This window comes from Solanum lycopersicum, chromosome 6 (genome assembly GCF_036512215.1).
Source record: "Solanum lycopersicum chromosome 6, SLM_r2.1".
Classification (NCBI taxonomy): Eukaryota; Viridiplantae; Streptophyta; class Magnoliopsida; order Solanales; family Solanaceae; genus Solanum; species Solanum lycopersicum.
In genome coordinates this window covers 45,436,492-45,461,700 of record NC_090805.1, presented here as the reverse complement: position 1 = coordinate 45,461,700, position 25,209 = coordinate 45,436,492, and the positions used below count along the sequence as shown (strand labels likewise).

Here is a 25,209-nt window from a genome sequence, read left to right as displayed (position 1 = left end):
AATTAAAATTATCAAATATTTATTTATTATGTTGCTTAATGTGATTGGTCCAAATTTAAACCTTCTCAAATAAATAATAGAAGTTATATTTTTAAAAAAATATTTTTTATAACACCATATGTGATTCACATTTTGACCTGATACATTTGAAAATAATATTAAAAGAATAATTAATTACATGATACCTTCCTATTGAACTATTTTAAATCAACCCCCAACTTATTATAACATAACCCAACTCATAAATGAAAATCCAACAAAAAATTCATACTAGCATCGACTATATGTCCATCTAAAAAAATATTTTTATTAATATTAATTTTCTATCAATTATGCAAATGTCTTGTTCATATCGCTTACTTTTAATTTGGATATTCTACACTCAAACTTGAAATGAACTCACATGTTTATATCCTTTTAATTTCGATTATTATTATTATTCTTATTATTATTATTATTATTATTATGGTGGTGGTGGTGGTGGGATGAGGGTGGGGATAAGGGAATACTATTTTTATTCTTTATTTTGAATTTTATGTACACAAAAGAAAAATGCACCATTCGTACGTATTGTTTAATTAAGTCATATTTTATTTAATTATTTTTATATGAATGTGTCATCATTTTCCTCCTTTTCTACTCTTTGGTTTGTCATAAATTTTAAAACTATATATTTAAAATGGTGGACAAGATCCAAATAGAAAATAAATAAATAAAACAGATAGAAAATCAATCTGTGGGCTTATATATTAAGTAATTTTAAATTATTTTTACGAAAAAGGTCCTAAAATATTCTTAAATTATGAAATTTGGTATAAAATTGCCTTCACCTCCACCTTATGAGTATGATCCGTTAAACATTGTATTTTTAAGCTAAGAGGTTGATGTCTGGGATACTTGGGGGTCCAAAGATGGATGAAGGATAGCTTTTGTACCAATTCAAATAGTTGAGAGACATCTTAGGCCCTTCTCCATTAATATAATCAAATTAAATATGATATACATTTATCAATTTATTAATTATTGATTATTCGGCTGTTATTTGTAAATTATACACTAAAATAAAAATATATGATTAATTCAAAAGAGAAAAGTACAATTCATTCAAAAAGGAAATGAATTTCTTTGTGTCATTTACAATTCTTATACTAGGACTTCAATTATGTTTAACCGCCTTGCTTATATTATTAGCTAATTCAATGTACTAAACAACATAGAATTATTGAAAAAATGCATAAGCTATCGACATGTTACAAAAATAAAGGACACATCATAGCTTATTCTTTTTCGTTAGGGTGTTGCTTTTTTATGATAAAAGATTATTCATAAAAATAATATATTAGGTATATAATTATAAAAAAAAATATGTATATAATTTGTTAGTTCAGTTATTTCTTTCATTTCTTTTTTGAAAAAAAATCAAAATCAAAATCAAACTCAATTGTTATTAATTTTTAGAAAACATCAAGACAAACCAAAAAAAATTTATTTATTTAATATGTTTGATTTATTTTTTCAATTCGGATCGATTCTTATCCAAATTATGAATACTCTTAAAGCTGACCAGAAGATTTAAATTGGCACTTTATATCACGATACTCTTAAAGCTGACCAGAAGATTTAAATTGGCACTTTATATCACGATATATTTTTCAGTATTAATTTTTTTAATGTGAAATGCACCAATTGAAAATATATACTATACACTATTTGTACATTTGTTAAATACTTCATCTATACACTTTTTATAATATACATATATATATATATATATATATATATATATATATTAGATTTTTAATATGTGCGTTGCACATGATTACCAATTCTAAAAATATATGCTATTGTAAACTATATTGTTTATTTAAGCAAATAGTTGAATAATAAACTTAGTACAAAATAATATTGTGAATGTTCAATGTGAATCATCGCATATATATATATATATATCTTATTCACACGAACCTATAAAGATGGTCAATAAAAAAATTATATATATATATATATATATATATATATATATATATATATATATATATATATATGCTTTTATTATTAGACTTTTCATCTACATTTCATATTCACTTTTTTTCACACAAAATATATACACATTATATACATTTTTATCATTACACTTTCAATATACATTTCATACACATTATCTATATTGTTATTTGGATTATAACTAGTCATTCAGTTGGACATATCACTTTTGAGTTCAGAGCCAAAAGGCAAAAAAAGAAAAAAATGATCAAAAAATTCAAAATGACTACAAAAATAAGTTTGAAATAGAAAAGGTGATATTTAAATGGCAGGGAAGACACTGTTTAAATTAGATTAGTCTGTCAGCGCCTTATAATTTTTTTGTTTTTGTTTTTTGTTGAAGTCGTTTTATTTAATTTTTTAGCATGTGACTTTTTTATTTGAACTTTATGACTACATAATATAGTAATGTTATCATTTTGATTTCAAACTTATTTTCGTTGCCCTTTTAAAAATTTTAATCAATTTTTTTTGTTCTTTTAGTTCCAGGCTCTATAACTATAACTTTTCTCAAGGTCGCACACCACAAATATATATAGGGGTGTTAAATAGACGAATTTGACCACACTCAGAAATATTCGCTTGCCCATCCCCACAACTCAAACAAAGGGAAAACAAAGGAACAGGTATGGAATTTCAAGTAGAAAAATAACTGACAAGAGGAAATATGAATTGGAAAAATGAAATATAAAAAGATTTATATGTCGTAAAAAGTATTAAAATCCTCCAACATTAAAATATCTCAAAGCAGTCAAAATTGAAAGAATTGAGATAAAATGAAATGGATGGCATGATGGGACTAATGAGGATTTATATAGCTTAATTACCTAACTAATTAAGGATTGAATCAGAGTTACTAAAAGCTAAGCAGGTGTGACAAAGATTCAAATAATAACATGAAACCTATGTGAATATGTTCTTTTTTTCAAAAAAAAAATAAGGGGGTACTAGAGAAAGGAAAAGTAGGGAAGTGGACTACAAGAGAATCAAATGCCTTCTGATAATTAATTAGCTGAGCTATTAAGATTCTTTTACGTAAATATATTTATTTTCTTGCTCTCCACTTTAATTAATACTATTTTTCGATAGGTTCATTTAACTTGCCCATCATGTCTCCCTTATATTTTCCATCACACACGCTCCTTCAAGCTTTATTAAGAAATCATTTTGTGCCAACATGGGTGTTGGTGCAGTGGTGGAAGTATTTCACTCCTTATCAGATGTTTTGGGTTCGAGTTTTGGGTATGGAGAAAATTATGTTAGGAGCGTCACCATCGAATAGGCCTTGCAGAGAATGATCCAAATTTAGCCGGAGATCTAATGTGGACTCCAAACACCCAATGAAATCCAAAAAAGAAATCATTGCAGATACTATATATATCTTATTCCTTGGGTTCTATTTGAAGGACCGCCTAATTTATTCGCATTTCTTGCTTTTGTGAGTGCCTTTTTTTTGTGTCACGTTACCAGCTATATAACTCATGTTATCGATTTGTTTGTTGTGCTACCTAAGATTCTTTTTGTGAGATTCTTAAATTTGTTAAAGAATAACAAAAGTCTCACGTCGTTGATTAATGAGATGAGTGGACTCCTTATAAGGCTTGGACAATTCTTCTTCTTTTAATCTAGCTTTTGGGATGTGAGTCAGGCCTAAGACCTAATTCAACATGGTATCAAAGGAGGGTCCGTCTCAAACGATGTTGGGGCCTCCAAATATCAAAATTGTTCATACACCATATGCTAAGCATTGGGCGTGAGATAGGGTGTTGTGAGTTAACCAATTCAACAAAATTGACTTGGACAAAGAACTAGAACAATGTTTTCCTTAAGCCTGTTTTCTATACAAAATTAGCACCAAGTAGGTACGAGACATAAAATTTATATTTTTGCATCCTAATATTTCAGAATTATATCCCAAGATCTGCATAAGTTCGATTTTGAAAGGACAAACATGTACCGTTCAACAATTAAATTCTTTAATTCAATGTTCAAGGACGTACGTGCTGATTTCACTCGAGCTCTTTGTAAATTTTTCCTCACACATCCTTCATTTATACTGCATATAGATGTAGGGACAAGAAATAGTAACCTTTTGATACCTTAATATATTGAGATTACTTGAGAAAAAACGAAAAACCAATAGGTTACAAATGTCTGGTATAAAGAATTTATACAGAAAAAAAATTCATAGAGCAGATTAAACGTTTCTGATGGATTTAATTGTAGTACTAAAATTGGGCCCAAAAAAAGGCACAAAGAAGTAGAAAATACGATTGTTTTTCCATTTCCAAGAAGCAAAAACCAAACATAGGGTTTCCATGTCCAAGAAGCAAACATGGCTTAATTATTTGCTTATATGCAAATAATTTTGATACAAAATTATGTGTTGTTTTATACTTCATTTTGTTGCATTATATTTTTATTTTCTTATGATTATAGTTTGGCTCAGGCATGCACATGATCCCTTAATTAACTATGAAAATGAAAAAGATCTGTGATTCTTACTTAGTAAGAGTTATATATAATTTGAACACTGATTCAAACCTAAGTTGTAGTTACTTGTGATATTAGTGGATGCTTTCCACCTTCTGTATAGAAAGAGGGTTGGAATAGGGCGGGAGTGTTGGGAACCCAGATGGATATTAAATTTTGAACTTTATGAGTTTGGAATTATAGGTCAATGACCTTAACTATTTTTAGCTAGCAATTGAATATTAAACTTAAAATCTGTTTATATTTAATAATTTTATCAACATCGTAAAGAAATGACTTTTGTACTTAATAATCCAAAACTTAGTTTAATAGATGAGGATTTTCCATTTGGAATGTCTATGTTAGCCTCCCCTTCCCTTTTTTGTAAAAGATAACTTTATCCTTGTGTTGTATTTGAAAGTAAAGCTAAGACCCCCTTCTTTGTATTTACCTCATGATATTTAGTTCCCAGGTTGCCTGGGACAATAAAAAGTTTTTAAAAAGTTGAGGATTGTTCAACCAATATCATCCATCTCATAATTAATTGATGTGTGACTTCTTCATAACACACCTTCACGCTTAGGGCTAGACATCTGGAGCTTGGACTCTCTTATTATCTCAATATTGTGAACGAGAACTCATGAGATGATTCATGCTCTGATACCAGTTTAAAAAATAAATCTTGAGCCTAATTCAACTCCAGAATTATATTCAAAAAGTTATGATTATCTAATTGACCAACTCCTATAAACAAAGAGCACACTTTCCATAATTAACCAGCATGGAACTTCTTCAACAAACACAAGTATAAATCATGATTCAAAAGTCACACATGTTGGATTCTCCAAACTTGTAAATTAAGCTTCGCTGAGATGAATAAACGTATAATCACTACCTATTATAAGTACCAAGATATATATGGCTAAAAGGTAGAAGGTAATCGTTCAATGAAACAATCTTTGGATTCTTTTTCGAATGAAATTAATTCTTATAATATCGTAGATGAATATGGTTATTTGACAAGAAGATGAGAGGACAAAGAAAAAAAGCGATGAATAAGAAAATGTGCATTTGAACTCTCAATTAGCTGATCAACAACAAAAAAGAAAATCATATTATTTGTTCCACAAGAAAAATGAAATCAATTACTGTTATAGTGAGCTTTGATGGATTAAAATTTGGCGTATTGAATCTAGTCTATCAATGTAATGGCAATAAACAAGCTCATTGAGGACATTGTTGATGTTCTATGTCATGTTAATATCAGGATTACTCATTGCTATAAGGAACCCAACCAACTGATAGACTGGTTGGCAAATATGGTAATGAACTCTTCGATTTTCAACACATATCTATCGACTCAACACCTTCCTACTGGTATAAACGGTAAAGTAACCTTACTCATAGAACTTTTCGGTGTGAAATACAACAGCCCAGAAGACTGAGAAAATTCAAAAATAACGTAAAGAAAATCGAGACTCTCTCATTTCTCTCCCAAATTTGACCTATTGAAATATTAGCCTGTGTACTCAATGTTTTTCTTTTTGTATATTGATATGTTGCTTAATGAACTGCATCGTAGTTTTATTCAAATAAAAGAAGAAAAAAGACATAGGCTATGTGCACAGAAGTTCTTTCACAAAAGAAACACACACTTAAGAAGAACAAATCTATGTTACATTTACCAACAGATACAGGCCGGAAACGTTCTTCTGCTGTGGCCGAGTAAGCACAAAATGAAGAAGGAACTTTATCCGCTTTGAATTTCCAGCACAAAATGAAGAAGGAACTTTGTCCGCTTCGAAATTCCTTGCCCTAGCCTTCCCATAGCTTTCCACAAAATTGCAAGTCTGTAACCAATTGATGCTGCAGAGAAACAAGAATTTTTTTTTTTTTAAAAAAAATAATAATCAGAAGATGAGAAGAATATGTGGGTTCAATTATTGAAGCCCTAAAAAACAAAGTCTGAAACCCTCACCTCGTTGGAAATTCCAGCGTATTGCTCATGATAGCTAAAGATTGTAAATGGATTCCAATTTCCATTTACCATAAAATTACAGTCATCGACAGTGTTCTTCTCTTGATGGAAGTTGAGTTCTTCATGTGTTCCAGGTTCTTCACAAGTTTTATTAGCCGGCCTCCGAGATCCTGAAGGGTTCAAATCATTAGCTAGGGATTTGGATTTTCCAGTTTGGCTCATTTTCTTTGATTTTGTTCTCTCTCTAGCCCTGGCTCTTGCTTGATTCCTCGATTCCTTCGTAAGAGGTTCTAACACAGCTCTACGAGCTGTGTTAACCACCTTCTTCCTTTTCTTCTTCTCCTCATCTTGAGCGGTTTCCTTGTTTTTGTCATTAGAGGAAGTTTCATCAGTTCCTGATATAACTTCACACGACTCAGAAATAGAATTAGATGCACAAATTGCACCAATTCCAGTAGTAGTAGTGGGGGTATTGCAGCTAGTTTGCTGAGCAACCTGTGCATCATTGCCTTTAGCGGCAACAAGCTCTTCAATTGCAGAATCCGATTGAGTAAGCAACCATTCAACAGTTTTGCTGGCCTTATCGAATCCCAATAAGTCCTGCAAACGGAAAAACTTGCGAGCAGCATCAAGTGAAAGTCTCATCCTTCGATCTCTTGGACCACGAGCGGTGTTGATCTTGCTGTGTCGATCTTTATTGGAAGATCTCTTATTATTTTTTGAGATCCGTCCACTAATTCTGCTACTCATAACATCATCATCTCCTTTCTTTTCGCCTCGGCCTTCTTCCATTCCTTGTAGTTCGTGGTTGCAATTCGAAGGCTTAGTAATAATCTCGGTGCAGCTGTCAGCTAAGATGTGAGGACTCAAATCATCTATCGAGGGAACTAGTTGCTGTTGTTGAAAATAATATTGGTTATCATGATTAAAGCTTTGAAAGTATAGTTCGTGTTCATATTGCATACAAGGAGAAGATGGAATATTTTGGCATATCAAAGAAGACAAAATTGGGCTGCAGTTATTGTTGCTTGGAGGATACATTTGTGGAGTAGCTGTAGTTGAGGCGGTCTATATGGTGGGTCTAGATCTTGAGAAAGACAGTATGAACACAGCTTTTGGTTTTTCTGCTAATTAGGCAAATCTAGCTGCAATAAGAAGAGAATTAAACAAACAAATTAGAGTTAGTAGATTAATTTTCCCCTAGCTAGTTCAATGTACTGTATACAGTAATTTGACAGAGGAAGCAATGACTACTTAGAACTGTATGGATTGACCAAAGTGATGATGAAAATAGTAGTAGTACTATATATATATATGTAGTTCTTCTTTTTTAAAAAAATTATTATTTGCTTGAGAATGACAGTGGTTTTTTTTGGTATATGATAAGTAGTTTTGATAACTATGAATATATAGAGAGAGTGATTCTATTCTAGTTGTGTGAGTGCGCGTGCGCGTGCGCCCGTCTAAGCATCAAAGCTACAGGCATGGTGCTACTATTGTGAAAGAGAGATAAAAAAAAAAAGGGAAGAATATGGGGGGAAGGGAAAAGGAAACAAACATCTCTATTAAAGAAAAAGTAATTGGAAAGGGAAAGGAAGTTTGACAAAGACTGGGGATAGGAAGGAAGCAGGTAGTGGTACGTAGCGGTATTGTTGGAAGTGAATGGATGGATACGAACAACTTGTTATCGTGCCCCTTCACGTGATATCACCCGACACACACACTGAAAAACCACTCTCTCCAACCTCCTTTCCACAACCCTAACTAGACCCATCCCCCCCCTTAATTCAATACATATAATGTGGTATCTTAATCAGATGTATCATCATGTATTTGATCATAATATCTGAAAAATATATTACATATTTTTAGAAGAAAAAATAATATATATCCCTAAATTTTAAAAACTATCAAAACCAATCGTAAATTTGTATTATAAGTCGATTAGATTTTCGTTGCAACAAATAACAAGTAGTGTCCATGACACTGGAACAATGTGGTGGTTTGGAGTGAGTGCAACAAACATCATTCCATATATCGTGAAGTAAATAAAGCACATGACTTTGTCATCCTGAGCCGATTGTTCATTATTTTCATCAATAACCACATCATCACTTTCATATTCACTGAATATTTCATGACTACTTTGGTGTACACGTAAAAAAAATCATGTAATATAACACAAATAACTACTATAGAGAGAGTTTTTTGTAAAAGATAAAAGTTAGATGTAAAATTTTAATTTTTAAAAGATCCCAAATAATGAGATTTGACCCAAATATTACAAAAAATTAGTATTTCAAAATTTGGAATATTTGTCAAAAATGTTTGCCAAATGATGACAATTTATATGGACAAACACTATTTGCCAATTTTTTTCTAAATATTACTTGGAAAATCTATGGCCAAGCGGATCCTAAATAGGGATGTGACTGCTTCTTTCTTAAATAGATGTCTTGTGTTTGAGCCCCTGGATATGGAAAGATCATTGGTAGGAAGCGATTATCATATGTAGTGTGAATCTGAATTAGCTTAATTCCAATAGAGGTATTGAACGTTGGATGGGGAAAAAAAGAGATATATAACATATTCTATCCTTACATCGAGGTTTCTAATCTAAAGCCCTAAGCATGAAACTTTTTTTTTTGTTAGGAACGCGTGGTGAGAAGTTAACCAAATGTAGGGAGAGAAAAAAAAGTGAGAGATACACCATGTTTGATTTCATTGTGCTCGTATAGAACTTGGGATCACAATTAATTTGTTGTATCATATCAACTTAATTTTAAACTCAATAAATGAAAACAAAACAAAAGTAGCGAAAACATCCCTAAATTTAATGTGAATTATTAGTTTTATTTTTGAATTATATATTAATAACCTTAAAAAATAATCATTTACTTAACTAACTGAACTTAAATACACCACAATCTTGCAACATGAGGGAAATACATCCAAATTTAGTGATGTTTTCAACCCAATCTCCACCTTTTATTAAGAGTCATATGTTCTTATACGATTTTGAAATTATTTGTTATATTATGTGGCAAGTCGAAGGTATATCTAAAAGTTTAGAGTATACTTTTAAAATTTTCAATAATACATAGACGAAACTATTGATTTATACTACCAACAAATTGAAGGATGTTTCCAATACTTCTTCAAAAAGAAAGGCTAGGTCACAAAATTAAATCATCATCTTTTTTCTGTCAAAGTCGTCGATTGTAATCAATAAGTAAATTAAAATAACAGCTTGCATGGTACCTTTCTGGCCTTGAATCTCACCTGTAAAGGAGAGGAGAATAATGGCTACTGCGTTTGAAACTACACGTGCTTTTGTCTAACCTAGATAACGACAATTCTCTTTTTATTTTAGTTGAGGGTGTAACATTACCCCCATCAATTCAATGAATGAAACCTAGAGTATATAGTGAAGAGCTAATAAGATTTTTATTAAGAAAATTTAATACTCTCAATCTCATTAATGTGAAGAAGAAAATTCGTCTCAATTTGTATAAAGTAAAAAGATTTGTATTTTCTCTATCTCAATTTATATATAGATATTTGTTTCTACACGATTTCCCTTGTCGGAAAATTGTCACCGGTCAAACTATATTGACCTGTGATGCATTGGGGTTTGACCTTGATCCCTACCGATCATGTATATGTACTCAAGGAAGGGATGGAGATGTACCCAACTTCTAAAAGACCGTGAACAGAAGCTCGCTTTTTATTACTCTCCCTCTGATCAATTTTATATGTCACGTTTTTACTTTGTACTTGTATTAAGAAACACTATAACAAAAATGATTAATTAATTGCCGCTAAATATGTATTTTTAGCGTCGATTGATACTCTTTGTATATGTCTCTAAAGCCTTTAGCGATATTGGTTCTAATGACATTTAACTAATATCGAAAAAGACTTTAACACTCTTTATTAATGTCAATATTTAATGCCGCTAAAAGTTGTTTTTATTGTAATGAAATGATGTAACTTTACCCTTCTACCCTTATTTAATTTTTTTGAAACTCAATTTTTCAATCAATGAATATGAATTAATTTATTTTGTTTAATTAATTTAACCAATGGACATGAATCAATTACTTAATTTTTCTAAGTTGATCAAATATATATTTTCAAGATTAACTCACAAGGGTTAAAAAAAAGGAAGAATATGATAATTTATGCACTGATTTTATAAAATGACAAGTATTATGGACCAACTATTTACAGAAAGGAATGACATAAAAAATGAGACATAGGAGTAAAAGACTTTTAAAATTCATGATCTGAAATTTTAAGTATTTTTTTGATTACAATTCGATCATGGTGAAAAAAAAACTATCATTACTTTTTAGTCCAACTATTAAAAAAAATATATCACATAAATAAATAAACCCCTTACGTATCTAGCTCGGTGCCCGCACTAGGGAGTGATGAAGGTCTGAATTCCACTTTTGACCTCAGAGCATGTCACTTTCACTAAAAAGAAAACCCTATCTCTTCCCCCACTCACTCACCTAACTTTTTCTCCATTCCTCCGTACTATCTCTTCCTATCAACTACATGACTACTTTGGCCCCAACTCTATTTGTTATTGTGAAGTGAGAGATCAGTGACAGATATGTTTTTGCATAAATTGCTTTTAGATGTACAGTATAATATATTCCCTAACACCTGCCCTCCCAACTTTAATTAGTTAGTAATCAAAACTTTGATAAAATTAGTAAATTCAGTATTTGAACTTCATGGCTTCACACACTCATCGTTAGTTATCTACACATATACACAACTATAAATTAAAACCGCAAAATTATTGTGCAATTTGCAGATCGTGAGGATGAAATATATAAATATATTAGATTTCTTGATATATCAATTCTCTGGATCGGACCATTATTGGAAACAAAGTTTTATTCAATTGGAATAAGTAGGAAATTTGTGTTATGGAACATAATTTTTCCACTCATTTCTCATCAAACGAGTTCATGGAAAATAGATTTTTACTGAAATAGTGAGAAAATTCCTAATTTTTTCATATGAAAACATTAGTAATACTCCCTCTGTCCCATTTTATTGTGAGGTAGTCTGACTCGGTATGAAGTTTAAGAAAGAAATCAAGACTTTTAAAATTTGTGGTTCAAAATAAATGATAGAAGTCTGTGTAGCGGTAAATCATTTTATTAAGAATAAAATAGACATTTTATAGTTAAATTGTGTAGTTACATAGAAATGTCTTTATTTTTTGAAACTGACTAAAAAGAAAATAATTCACATACATAGAAACAGAAGGAGCGCTACTTTTTCTTTTCCTACCTACCGATTCAATCAAAATATCGTCATAAATACTGGAATAGCCAAGGAACAATTTGCAAAGGGAAAATGATGTTTTTAGTAGATAATTTTTTTTTTGTTTGTGTGTGTTCATGTTTATTAGTGAATGCAAAATTAGCTTTGTGGTTGTACTTGTCAAAGATGTTAACAATTCGTGCTTTGAAATCCTAACCTGTAACTAATGTGAGCCTCTTTTTATTAAATGGTGAAAGTCCTTTTCCACAAGTGTACGTGATAATCCAGTTAGCACGGCATTAACTCTATTTTCCATATATATATACATGCCGCATTTGTAAACAACTCATATTACTTTTCACACAAGCCCAAATTAGGGCACACCAGGGAGTAAGGGTTTTAATTTCTCCAATTTTATAGTTTGGACTACATGTGCATTCATCATCACCAGTTATAGGACCACAGAAAATGTGGGGTTATTGTTCAGAATTTGAGATAACTATGAACAAAAGAGAAAAAAAATGAGGAAGATGAAATGTACTGGCCAGGTGACAATGAGAGCCTATGAACCCTATATATGTATTTAGAGGTCGTTTGGTATACTAGTAAAATTTATAAAATAGTTCTTAAAATCTATCTGTCATTAAAACAAAAACACGATTATCACATACAATATTACGTAATAGCAAACATTAATAATGTAAAGGAAAATAAAAATTATTACATCTTATTATTTATTTATACTTAATAACATAAACATAAATTAATGACAGTAAAAATAATTATCAGGATCTGTAACATAAGAAATGGTGTCAGTAAGTCACTCTATAGGAGCAAAGTATACAAATATTTAATTGTGAAGAAGAAGAAAAAGAAGAGCTTCAGAAATTCTGTTGTTATAAAATGAGAAAGAATCCATTTATTTATAAACAACAAAGGATACTGCGAACAAATATTTATTATGCCTTATCAAAAAGGTTTCAACTATTTGGAAAAGTTGCAATCCTTCGGAAAGGTCACGACCTTTCTAAAAGTCACAACTTTTCATAAAAGTTGCAACTCTTCATAAAAATCGCAACTCTTCATTAAAGTCGCAACATTTCATAAAAGTTACAACTTTTCATAAAAGTCATATAATTTTTATAAAAGTCGCAACTCTTCATTAAAGTCGCAACTTTTCATGAAAGTCGCAAGTGTTCTTCGTTAAAGTCGCAACTCTTCATATAAAAGACACAAAATTTCCATACATTTCACAACTTTTTATGAAAAGAAAAGGATATTTTTGTAAATAAATAAATTAAAAGGGAATTCTGATTTATAATGGCGTCGTATAGGCGAACCTTAAGAAAAAAACACAAAAAACACAAAAACATAGTGTTTAGAAAAAAACACAAAAAACATAGTGTTTGGTTAGATATTTAAATTTAGCATAACAAATCCGTTCATAACTATTTTATACATTATTAATACTTACATAACTGTAATCATTTACGAAAGAGAATAACCTTGATGAATGTTGTGAAATTAGGTCTTAAGCCTAACTCACACCTCAAAAGCTAGCTCAAAGGGAAGAGGATTGCTCAAGCCGAATAAGAATACTCCACCCATCTTATTAACTATCGATGTAAGACTTTTGTCATTTTTAAACGAGTGCTTTCATTTCCACGGATAACAAAGAAAGAAATTAAACTTACAATAGCCTTATAGTACCTTTTTTTTTGCTCTTGGATTCTTTAAAAAGCCAATATTGATTGGTGTAGAATCAGTACCTGTGTTTGAGACATACGTCTACGGCACTACTTCCGTCTTTAATTTATGTCCTGCCCTTTCGATGTGAAATTTATCATTAACTTGTCGCTAAATAGCTTATTTTTTATATTTATTCCGTTTCAACTGATATATATATATATATATATATATATATATTAAGGTTTTCATTGACATAAAATTAAAAAGAAGGATTTTTTAAGATTTTTTGATTTAAAATAAGTGAGAGATTACGTAGATATAATATAAATAATCTCATGGAGCATAAATTCATAAACATAAAATGATTCTTTTTTTAGAAACTAAAAAGTAAAAAGTATTATAAAAATTATGACGAAGAAAGTATGAGCTTTTGATAATTTGTCGCTAATATATTCCTAAATAAAATTAGGATTCTTAGTACTGCTTAGGAACATATGATATTAAATGTATGGTTTTTTTGATAAAGTTCATATATTTTTCAATGTGCTTATATTCTAGTGCTTCATAATAGTAACAGATAAGAAATGGTATGGTTTTTAATAATAATCTTTTCTTTTTGTCAGCTTAATATTGTCTAGAATTAATTTATTTATATATCCTTCTTTTTTCACACGTAAAAGATTTCTTCACCTAGAAGACCTGGTATATATTAGTACTAATATTGTTTTACAGCACTGGTCAATATATGTCCATTTTTCTTGGTTTCTGTGCACATTCAAATATTTTTTGAGTTGGCTCAATTTTAGAAAATGACTAATCATATAAGGAACACAGAGAAAAAAACAGAGAGTTGCTAATACATAGAATTGATTTCGACTAAATTATTATCTCAAAAAAGTTATTAGTAGTTTGTTAAAAAAAAAAATTGAAATCAACAAGAAAATGACTTTCTAAACAATACTTATTTGAGTTAGAAGCTTATATCTTGAACTATCCTAAATGGTATGCAGATATATTCTTTATTGTACTTTTGGAACACCTTTATCGTCAAAAAAATAAAGAATATAACGCACATACACGTTTCACAATCTTATACATTCATCCGATTTAAATATCGGATCGACAAATAAGATTGCGCCACATTAATTTCTATTTAGTCTTCCGTTAGAGTGAAAGACATATATGCTATAGTTTTTGAATGGCCGGGACACCAATGCCCTAAAAGTATGACGGAAATAGTATTTATGATAGTTCACAATTATATAGAAATCTCAACTTTAAAATTTTAAATCTATTGGCAGTTGACGGGCTCATAAAATATTTGCAAGTGACAAGTCGATTGACTTTTAAAATTCAAAAAATACCATATAGGTTAAGGCATATGGAGTAAGATCATAAAATATTTATAAATGGAAAATAAATTTACTCTCAAAAATTAAATTTATGACACATAGATTGAAATATATCTAAGTAACTTTATTTTACCCATATCAAATCAACGGAGCCAACAAACGATAAGTTGTACGTCCAAAATAAGTGTAATAAAAAATCTGCCCCAAAAAAGGGGATAGATAGCTATACTATTTAACAAGGTTCTTCAATTTCCCATTTGATCTTTCCTCAAATTACTGTTGTGTGCTTTTTACAACAGAAAAGAAAGAAGAATAAATTAAAAAAGGATAAGAGTTCGAAAAATATTTTAACATTTATCAAAGGTATTGTTATAATACTAATTTTTATGTAGAACCTTTTATTCTTTGCACTTTTTAATAGTGTAATTTTAAAGGTACATATATGTCTACATGAACACAATACTATTATAATGATGCAATATTTATGATGTCCACGTGAGCATATATATGTGTATATATATATATTTTTTTAAAAAAAATAAATATACGAAAGTAAAAGGTCATTTTCAAAGTTCGATATATTTCAAACTTTTTTTCCCCCAATTTTTTTTTAAAAAAATTATTGCATAAGGCTTATCTAACATAGATTACCACTTTTTTTGTGATTTATATGCTATTACATAGAAAATGAAGATTTTACGGTGTGTGTACTCGAAGAATAGCTATTACAATATCTGGGGTGGGGGGGGGGGGACGACAACAACAACAAATAAGACTAAAGGATGTGAATTAGTTTGTCTGTCCAACATATTGATCACTATTGTATATACAGGAAAGCAGTTGTTCATTTTCTAACAGCCTTTTCTTTTGTTTTGTAGTGATATTGTACTTGAGAAAAAAAAAAGACCTTTTGCTAACAGCCATCTTGATCAAGAATAATTATATTATCCTTGTCCTTTTTTCTTCTTTTAAGTTCACATCATAATGACAAAGAAGCAAATTATATATTATAAATCTAGCAGTTCTTTTAAAGTGATTTGTTTTGAATTGTCATTCCATCGAAAAGTTCAGTTGAATTTTTATTTAGTGTTTATGGAATATATTCACATGAATTTATTGACTTTTTTCAATACACAGTAGAGTTTGTTCTTTGTCTTGCACAAAAATAAATTGATATATTTGACATACCTCCTAAACTTCATGTCAACTTTCTTCTTCTGTATAATATGTATTTTTTCTACATATAACACAAAGTTAAAGCTAAAATTAAAGAATTCTATCAACCTATAATTCCCAATAATGTGGCAACACCATAACTGAAAGAAAGTCAATTAAATCAGGTGAATATTTCATTACACTAAATAATTTTTTTTAAAAAAGCAAACGAATTCATTTCTATCCAAATAATCATTGTTTCCCCAAAATGAAAGATGTTCCAATTATTATCAGTTTTTTTTTTCAAATTCAACTAAAATCCCATTCAGGTGCGGAATACGTAGAGGTATTTTACTTGGACATAGTTATTTCATATATATTTATTTTATTCACATATTTATTTTGAATAACATTATATTGATAGGGAGTAGTTGAAATTTTATATGACAAAATTTCAAATAAAAGTAATCGAATTCAACCAACATGTGATTACGGTTTAAGCAATATAAAGTTAAACTTTAAACATACGTTCTTGAAGTTTATAAAGACCTCAACCAAATGAAAGCATAAATTCAGCTAAAGATGACTGAAGTTTAATCGTACTGTCTTGAACTTCAATCATAGGAAACTTTATATATTTTATCTAAAATTATGGCTTGCCAAGCCTAGTCTCATACACCACGTATCTAAAATTGTTTACTTATGAGTTTGGCAAGTTACAAATATACACTACTAACTAGTTTGAAATATCAACACATACGTATATATATGTGTGTTCGATATTATTTTTTTTATATACATATTTTATGATGGAAACTTACATAAATATACTACAAATAAAAAATATTTATTATCTATATCAATAATATTTCTTTTACTTTATTATTTTTAATATATTTATAATACACTTTTAGTTCATATTATAAAAAATTAAATTATTATTCACATATAATACAAATTTATTAATGGATAATACATTTATCACACTTTTTGATACATTTATAATATAATGTGTTAACTTTTTACCAAACAAGCATAATATATTTTTAAAAAGGATAATTGCATAGAATGACAAACTAATAATGTAAAATAAATACGGTAGCTACCGTTTAATTTATTTGTGTTTCATTGCTAACTGTTTGTCAGTCGCCTCTCTCCCTCATAATCTCGCTCGCCACTCTCCCTCTCTCGCTCGCCACTCTCCCAGCAAGAGAAAATTGTATATACACATGCAAATACATATATCTCCGTCCTGTACACTTATAATTATACATATAAATATTTTCCTGCCAAGTCTCTTCTGTCTTTCTGTCTTTCTCGTTTTACACAAATTTAAATTGTATATAATTTATCTCTTTCTCATTTTATATAATTCGATTCAATTGGTATTCCCTGCCCAATAATAAAGCGAAATAGGCATAGCTTTCAATTGTATATGTTTTCTCTTTTTTTCTGTTTTATACAATTGGATTCAATTGTATATTATCTGCCCAATTGTATAGCGAAATAGGCATAAATTTTAGTTGCATATTTATAGCGAATTATACATATATAAGTTTGCTATGGAGCATAATTATGCAAATTTTGTTATAGCATACAAATTTGAATTTTGTGTTTGCTATATGTGAAAGTTGCCCTTTTTAAAAATAGTTATAATACATATATATTGCATATTTAATTTACTTTAATACATATTGCATGTTTAACATAATATTATTATAAATGGTAATAAATAAAAAATATCACAAAAATAAATAATTATTTGTCAGAAGGCATTGATCCAAGTAATTTTTCTTTTTATAAACTAGTTGACGAAGTATTTTGATATGTGGTCTTTGTCTTCTTGCTTTTGGCATGTATAGCATCTCTTCGAAATAATATTGGCCCATAATACTACAGGCCCATAATACTGCAGGCCCATATAAACCTAGCTCAAGAATCAAGAATCTCAGCTTACTATAAAGGACGTCTAGAATCTACATACCCGCCATTCTTTTTTCCCGCCAATCTACATTTCTCCATTTTCCCCATTACTCTGTGAAATCAAAGTTGAAGGACAAATGGATGAAAATTTTGAGGAACAGGGCAAGCTTCCAGAGCTTAAACTTGGTAAAACCCTAATTTGTTAAATCTTCCATTATGTGTGTTATTAGATGGATAGTGATTTTAGTTTGATTGATTGATTGATATGCGTTTAATGTGAATGTTTTCGTTTTTAGATGCGAGGCAAGCTCAAGGGTTTCTTTCATTCTTCAAAACCCTACCCAAGGTAAACGTTTATTCAGATTGTTCATATTCTCCCTTACCAGAAACAAAAATTTATTTTGCTCAAATGGTTAAAGGGTTCGCTTAATGGAGAACTCTTATTTTCTTTGTTGCAGGATGTTAGGGCAGTTCGTCTATTCGATCGTAGGGTGAGCCTTCTTTCATATCTCTGCGCTCTCTTTTTCTTTTTGCGATGATTTTGCTGTCGGTCCCAACTTGCACTACGTTTAGGTAGATGGAAAGAAATGCATAGCTTTTTTTTTTTGGTTTTAGTGTGATTCTAACCCTGGTCTCTTGTGGTCTATGTTCCAACTAGGACACAATTTTATAGAAAGTGAACAAAGTCCCATATTGTTACTTGAAAAGAAAAGTAAGCTAATTACAAGGTGTTGGATACTTTTAGAGTCCTGAAGCCTTTTGGGAAAAATTGTGGCGTCTCCTTGGTGGTTTTTTAGCCTTTTTTTGTGCTTGTCATAGTATGTTTTTTTGTTTAAGCTAATAGTTCCATCCGCATTAGATAGGTCTCACTTTTTCTTTCTTATGCCCATTAACTGATAGTTATTTCCTTCATATTTTTTTATGCTTGCCATACTATGCCTTTAAGGTTATGCCCAAACAGTCTATCTTTTCTGGCTTGTTGGCTGGTTGAATAGCCTGTTAAAACTTTTTTCTGTTTCTGTGTCTTGTTTTTTGTCTGGTCATTAGGTGCTATTAGTTTGAAATTTGTTCTCTGAAGTCTAAATCTTCATGAATGTGTGTGATCTTTGGTCCTTTCATTGTTTAACCATTAACTGTTTCTTTTTTTGATTTTGTACCAATGTGCATTTTCTTCTTTCGTAAAATTTAATGTATGCTTTCCTTTTAGGACTATTATACTGCTCATGGAGATGATGCAACTTTCATTGCAAAGACATATTACCATACGACAACTGCTTTACGGCAGTTGGGTAATGGAGTTGGTGCGCTTTCCAGTGTTAGTGTGAGTAGAAACATGTTTGAAACAATAGCTCGTGACATTCTCTTGGAGAGGATGGATCGTACTCTTGAATTGTATGAGGGCAGTGGTTCAAATTGGAAACTGGTCAAAAGTGGAACCCCAGGAAATTTCGGAAGTTTTGAGGACATTCTGTTTGCTAATAATGAAATGCAAGATTCTCCAGTGATTGTTGCTCTTGCGCCAAAATTTGATCAGAATGGATGTACAGTTGGGTTAGGCTATGTTGATATTACTAAGAGAGTCCTTGGTTTAGCAGAATTTCTAGATGATAGCCACTTCACCAATTTGGAGTCTGCTTTGGTTGCCCTTGGTTGCAGAGAATGTCTTGTACCAACAGAGACTGGGAAATCCAGTGAGAGCAGGCCTCTATATGATGCAATATCGAGATGCGGGGTGATGGTAACTGAAAGAAAGAAAACTGAATTTAAAGGTAGGGATTTGGTACAGGATCTGGGTAGGCTTGTCAAGGGTTCAGTAGAACCTGTTCGAGATCTAGTCTCTAGTTTTGAATGTGCAGCAGGTGCTTTGGGGTGCATACTTTCCTATGCAGAATTACTTGCGGATGACAGCAATTATGGAAACTACACAGTCAAACAATACAACCTCGATAGTTACATGAGATTAGATTCTGCTGCTATGAGAGCACTGAATGTTATGGAGAGCAAATCAGATGCTAATAAAAATTTTAGCTTGTTTGGTCTCATGAATAGAACCTGTACTGCTGGAATGGGTAAAAGGTTATTGCACATGTGGCTGAAACAGCCGTTACTAGATGTAGATGAGATTAACTGTAGATTGGATTTAGTTCAAGCATTTGTGGAGGATGCTGCACTTCGCCAAGATTTGAGGCAGCATCTGAAAAGAATTTCAGATATTGAGCGGCTGACACACAATCTTGAGAGGAAAAGAGCCAGTTTATTGCACGTTGTAAAACTCTATCAGGTTCTTTTTCTGTTATCCTTTTCTCCATCTCCCTCATGTTTGCCTGATTCCTTATATTTCAGTCAGCTACATAGAGAGAAGTACAAATGGCTTGAATCCCCTCTTTTCTTAGCTAAACAATACCCAGGTTCTGGCATAACTTTTTCTTTTCTTCATGTGCAGTCAGGCATCAGAATACCATATATCAAAAGTGTTTTGGAACGTTATGATGGGCAATTTGCACCGCTAATCAGGGAAAGGTATATTGATTCTCTTGAGAAATGGAGTGATGATAATCATCTGAATAAGTTCATTGCTCTTGTGGAAACTGCTGTTGACCTTGATCAACTTGAGAATGGAGAATACATGATTTCTTCTGCATATGACCCAAATTTATCTGCTCTGAAGGATGAGCAAGAGACATTGGAGCAACAGATTCATAATTTGCACAAACAAACTGCCAATGATCTTGATCTACCTATTGATAAGTCTCTTAAATTAGATAAAGGAACACAATTTGGACATGTCTTTAGAATTACCAAGAAAGAAGAACCAAAAGTCAGGAGGCAGCTAAACTCTCACTACATTGTTCTTGAAACACGCAAGGATGGGGTAAAATTCACCAATACAAAACTCAAAAAACTAGGAGATCGGTACCAGAAGATCTTAGACGAGTATAAGAGCTGTCAGAAAGAACTGGTAGCTCGGGTAGTTCAAACAGTTGCGAGTTTCTCTGAGGTATATATATTATTTGATATATTTTTGGTGAGCCCCCTCTTCTTTCCCAGCTCATTCATCTGAATTTACCAAGTATTGGCTTCCAGGTGTTTGAAGGTTTAGCTGGTTCACTTTCTGAGTTGGATGTGCTACTGAGTTTTGCGGATTTGGCTTCCAGTTGCCCAACTGCCTACTCAAGACCAAATATCAGTCCACCAGTAAGGACATGTTTTCTCTTCCCGTGTAAGACAATACTGATGCCATTTTAAATAAATTATATACAGCTAAATTTGGTGGTTTGCCATATAGGATACGGGAGATATTATACTTGAAGGGTGTAGACATCCTTGTGTGGAAGCTCAAGACTGGGTCAACTTCATCCCTAATGACTGTAGACTAGTATGTGTTCTATAGTGTTGAAATGTTCTGGTCTCTGATATTTTCTCTTTACAGCATTATTAACATATTTCTCTGGTCTTCCCAGGTTAGAGGAGAAAGTTGGTTTCAGATTATCACAGGCCCTAACATGGGTGGAAAGTCTACCTACATTCGTCAGGTGTGAGTTCAGTAATTTGCTGAAAGTTTGTTTTGCCTTATTTACAATCTCATTAGGTATGTGCGGGACAAGTTGTCCATCAAATAAGTGTTAATGTAACTAGGAATTGCTTTTTGTCTATTCCTGCTTGTGAGGCTGTTTCTGTATATTCAGTTATTTACAGAATTCATAATCAGTTGCTTGAAGATCTGATTCTATTTGTATTCCAGTATTTTTCTGTATTGAGTATTACATGTTATTCCTATATTAAAACTGTCTCTAAAAAGAATCTTAATTATTTGGTGAATTTTCACTAGGTTGGTGTGAATGTCCTGATGGCCCAAGTTGGCTCATTTGTTCCATGTGACAATGCTACCATTTCTATTCGTGATTGCATTTTTGCTCGTGTTGGCGCTGGAGATTGTCAGGTGAGAACATATCCTTATTGAATATCTAGATACTAAAGTATCTACTGATGTCTTAAAAGTCCACCCCGTTCTAGTTCTGAATTAAGTGTCTCATTTTCCAAAAATAGTTGATCTACATGTTAGTTTCACCTAACTGGCTTGTTCATTGTGTTCTAGATGTTTTCCACTTCTCATTTGGTATTATGCCTTTTAAGTGGAAAGGTTGTGCTTGATTATGGAGCTGAAGTTGTGTCTGCATAGGTTTTTTAAAAAAAAAATCAGAAGTCTTTGCACATATTACTGCTCAACAGAATTATGTATGTATTTACCTACTAAGTGAGTGATCTTTATCTCCAAAAGAAAAGGGAAACCTTGTATATGGCCTTGCCTTCAGTAAGTACTTGATTCCACAATCTCATTAAATGCGCTCCTGGCTCTCTTATGTACTCAAAAGGAATGGAGAACTTCAATTTATTCAGATTCTTTAAAGTTTGACCATCTCTGCCCTGCAATAGCCCCATGCTATGCATGCGGGGAACTATCAAATTGTTGTTAAGTCCACACCTAAGCCTTCTGACTACTTGCTGCAACAGTGCAAATCACCTCTTTCACTGCCTGTTGCATAGCTCACTCATACACATTAAACATCAGATACATCAGGTATAGCTTCGATCTCCTACCTGCCACACCAATTGGACAATAAAGCCTTGAATTTAACCACATTTGTCCTACTTTCTGATGTTGTTGTAGAATGACCAACATCTTTCCCTGCCTCTTCATACAAGAAGTGTTCGGGACTAGATATTTAGGTTAGAAACAGATGGTAATTCATAAATCGTATTTGTTGTTCGTTTATTTAATAGTTGTCTCTATTTTGTTCTGTTGGTTTCCTAAATAACTAAAGGAACTAAGAGACTTGTGTTTTTCCTTCTTCCTCTTTGAATCAGCTGAAGGGGGTTTCTACTTTTATGCAAGAGATGCTTGAGACTGCATCGATCTTGAAAGGAGCTACTAATAGATCGTTGGTTATAATTGATGAGTTGGGCCGTGGGACGTCGACTTATGATGGCTTTGGTGAGTTTCAAATTTGTGAATTTATATAAACATGGTTTCTAAAAATTTCAACATCTGTATTTTCTAGACTTGTTCTGCTCTCTTGTACTGCATCATTACATGATATAGATGTCCTGGACCTGTCATGTAACCCACGTGAAGCTTCCCCTTTAGTTTGATTGGTATGAGATTTTTTTGCACAAACATTCTTTTCCACATGGGGAAGAAAACACAAGCCAAGTAAAAACCATTATGTGTCATCTCCCAATATGCTTTCTGGTCAATATTGTCGTCATGGAATAAGGGCATTACTCATAATCTGTATGCAAGAAATCTATAATTTTGTGATTTATTGAAGTTTAAAGTGAGTTATACTAAAATGTAATTTTGGCTATCTGATGCTCGTTAGCAAAGGCAATGCAGACGAACATTTGAAATTGTTGGATTGCATTGGAGAGTGATCATTGCTGAGCCTGTATTTTACTCACATTATCAGGTTTAGCTTGGGCTATTTGTGAGCACATTGTTGAAGAAATTAAAGCACCAACATTGTTTGCAACTCACTTTCATGAGCTGACTGCATTGGCCAATGAGAATGGAAACAATGGACATAAGCAAATTTCCAGTGTGGCAAATTTTCATGTCAGTGCACACATTGACTCTTCTAGTCGCAAGCTAACTATGCTTTACAAGGTATGTTTATGTTCCTCTCTTTCTGGCTACTTCTGACTCATTCTCGTCTTGTCCCAGTAATTTTGAAGTGCTGTGAGCAGTTTATTTCCAGATAAAAATTTAATTTTTTAAAACAGTTCCTTTCCTGATCAACTTGGAACTGCCAGGTTTGAGAAAGTTTGATCTTTATTTAGGATGATTTTAATATATAACAATGGAACTTTTGTGTCACCCACACAAGTGGAGTGGCAGATAATATGGTTATCAGAAAGATCTTATTTACTGATCAGAAAAATGATAGTAAAGGCACTTGTTACGTTTTATAAACACGTGAATTCACAACATTGCTTAATAGCAGATTGAATCCAGCTTATGTTGATATCAGTGCGTTAATTGTGTAGTTAGTATATCTCCTTCCCCTATTTATGTCAGAATCTGTTTTATGTGTTGTGGCTTCACATGCAATCTGAAGTTTATTTGGTGACTGCACCAAAACGTCCCTTGAATTAGTGATTTCACAAGTTTTAACTTTTAATGTTGAACTCTTGTAAACATGGACTGAAAAACAAGTTTCCTGTGCTTTTTAGATTTTGAGAGTTGCTCAGCATCTAATCGTTGTGCCCTTCCAGGTTCAACCAGGTGCTTGTGATCAAAGTTTTGGTATTCACGTAGCAGAGTTTGCCAATTTTCCACAAAGTGTTGTGGCCCTGGCCAGAGAAAAGGCTTCTGAGTTGGAGGATTTCTCTCCTCGTGCTATGATGCCAAATGACTGTAAAGAGGTATTTTCTTTTGGTTACTTTCCTATGCTCATCACAAGTACCATTAAAAATTGGCATCCTTTCATTTAAATTTAGGATCGCGTTTGGCTGTTGGCAACGCTGTCTAGATGCATTCTTAAATCCCCTTTGTTTCAAAATCATATGCAAGATTGCTAAACAGGTCTTGCTATATTTGACAATGTAAAAATGGTCGTTCTGTAATTTAAGCTTTTAGTAGTCTTAATCATTCAGATCTCATTTGATGCTTTTGAATGGTCAATGGTGTCATAGTAAAACTTCTTATGGCATCTTGCTCTGCTCTGTTGCTTATTGTTTTTCTGTGTGTTTTAGGGTGCACTTTTGTGCGCTTGCTAGTGGCACTATCAATAACATGTAACTTTGTTTTCCTTTTGTCTTGACCTTACTTGATTTTGACTTCCCATGTCTTCTTTGACGAAGTAGACAAGTAACCAGATTTTAGCTCAAATACCACTCAAGATTACTACCCTCAAGTTTTTATTTATTGTGGATATATAAACTCGTCTTTGTTCTTTCAGGTAGTCTCAAAGCGGAAGAGGGAATTTGACCCACATGATGTGTCTAGAGGTACTGCCCGAGCTCGTCAATTCTTACAGGATTTCACTCAGTTGCCACTGGATAAGATGGATCTAAAGCAGGCGTTGCAACAGTTGAGCCAAATGAAGACTGACCTTGAGAAGAATGCAGTTGACAGTCAGTGGCTTCAGCAGTTCTTTAGTTCTTCAAATTAGAACTATCTTCTGCTCTGGGGTGGCAAAAAAATTACTGTTGGCTTTGTGGATATAATTTAGGCCAAATTTTGAAGTTCTATTTAAATCCTTGCCCCCCCGAAAATGATCCTCTGTATATTTTTGTATGCATCCTGTG

The 25,209-nt window shown here is 31.9% G+C and overlaps 2 protein-coding genes across 2 annotated transcripts; one reads left to right on the top strand and one right to left on the bottom strand.

Annotated features, from left to right (window-relative positions):
- Nucleotides 1–6,082: 6,082 nt before the first annotated feature.
- Nucleotides 6,083–7,773, bottom strand: BRC1b (TCP transcription factor BRC1b). The gene is made up of 2 exons (NM_001247643.3): nt 6,494–7,773; nt 6,083–6,381 (listed from the first exon to the last, which is right to left on the bottom strand). The coding sequence occupies exons 1-2, from the start codon at nt 7,532–7,534 to the stop codon at nt 6,331–6,333; spliced, it is 1,092 nt and encodes a 363-aa protein (NP_001234572.2). The 5' UTR covers nt 7,535–7,773; the 3' UTR covers nt 6,083–6,330.
- A 10,265-nt stretch (nt 7,774–18,038) lies between these two features.
- MSH2 (mismatch repair protein) lies at nt 18,039–25,073 on the top strand. Its single transcript, NM_001247138.1, is given in 13 exon segments — nt 18,039–18,087; nt 18,198–18,247; nt 18,360–18,392; nt 19,109–20,182; nt 20,345–20,899; nt 20,986–21,096; nt 21,188–21,277; nt 21,363–21,434; nt 21,731–21,841; nt 22,768–22,894; nt 23,370–23,566; nt 24,175–24,324; nt 24,861–25,073. Coding segments are annotated over 13 exon segments (2,832 nt in total).
- Nucleotides 25,074–25,209: the final 136 nt, after the last annotated feature.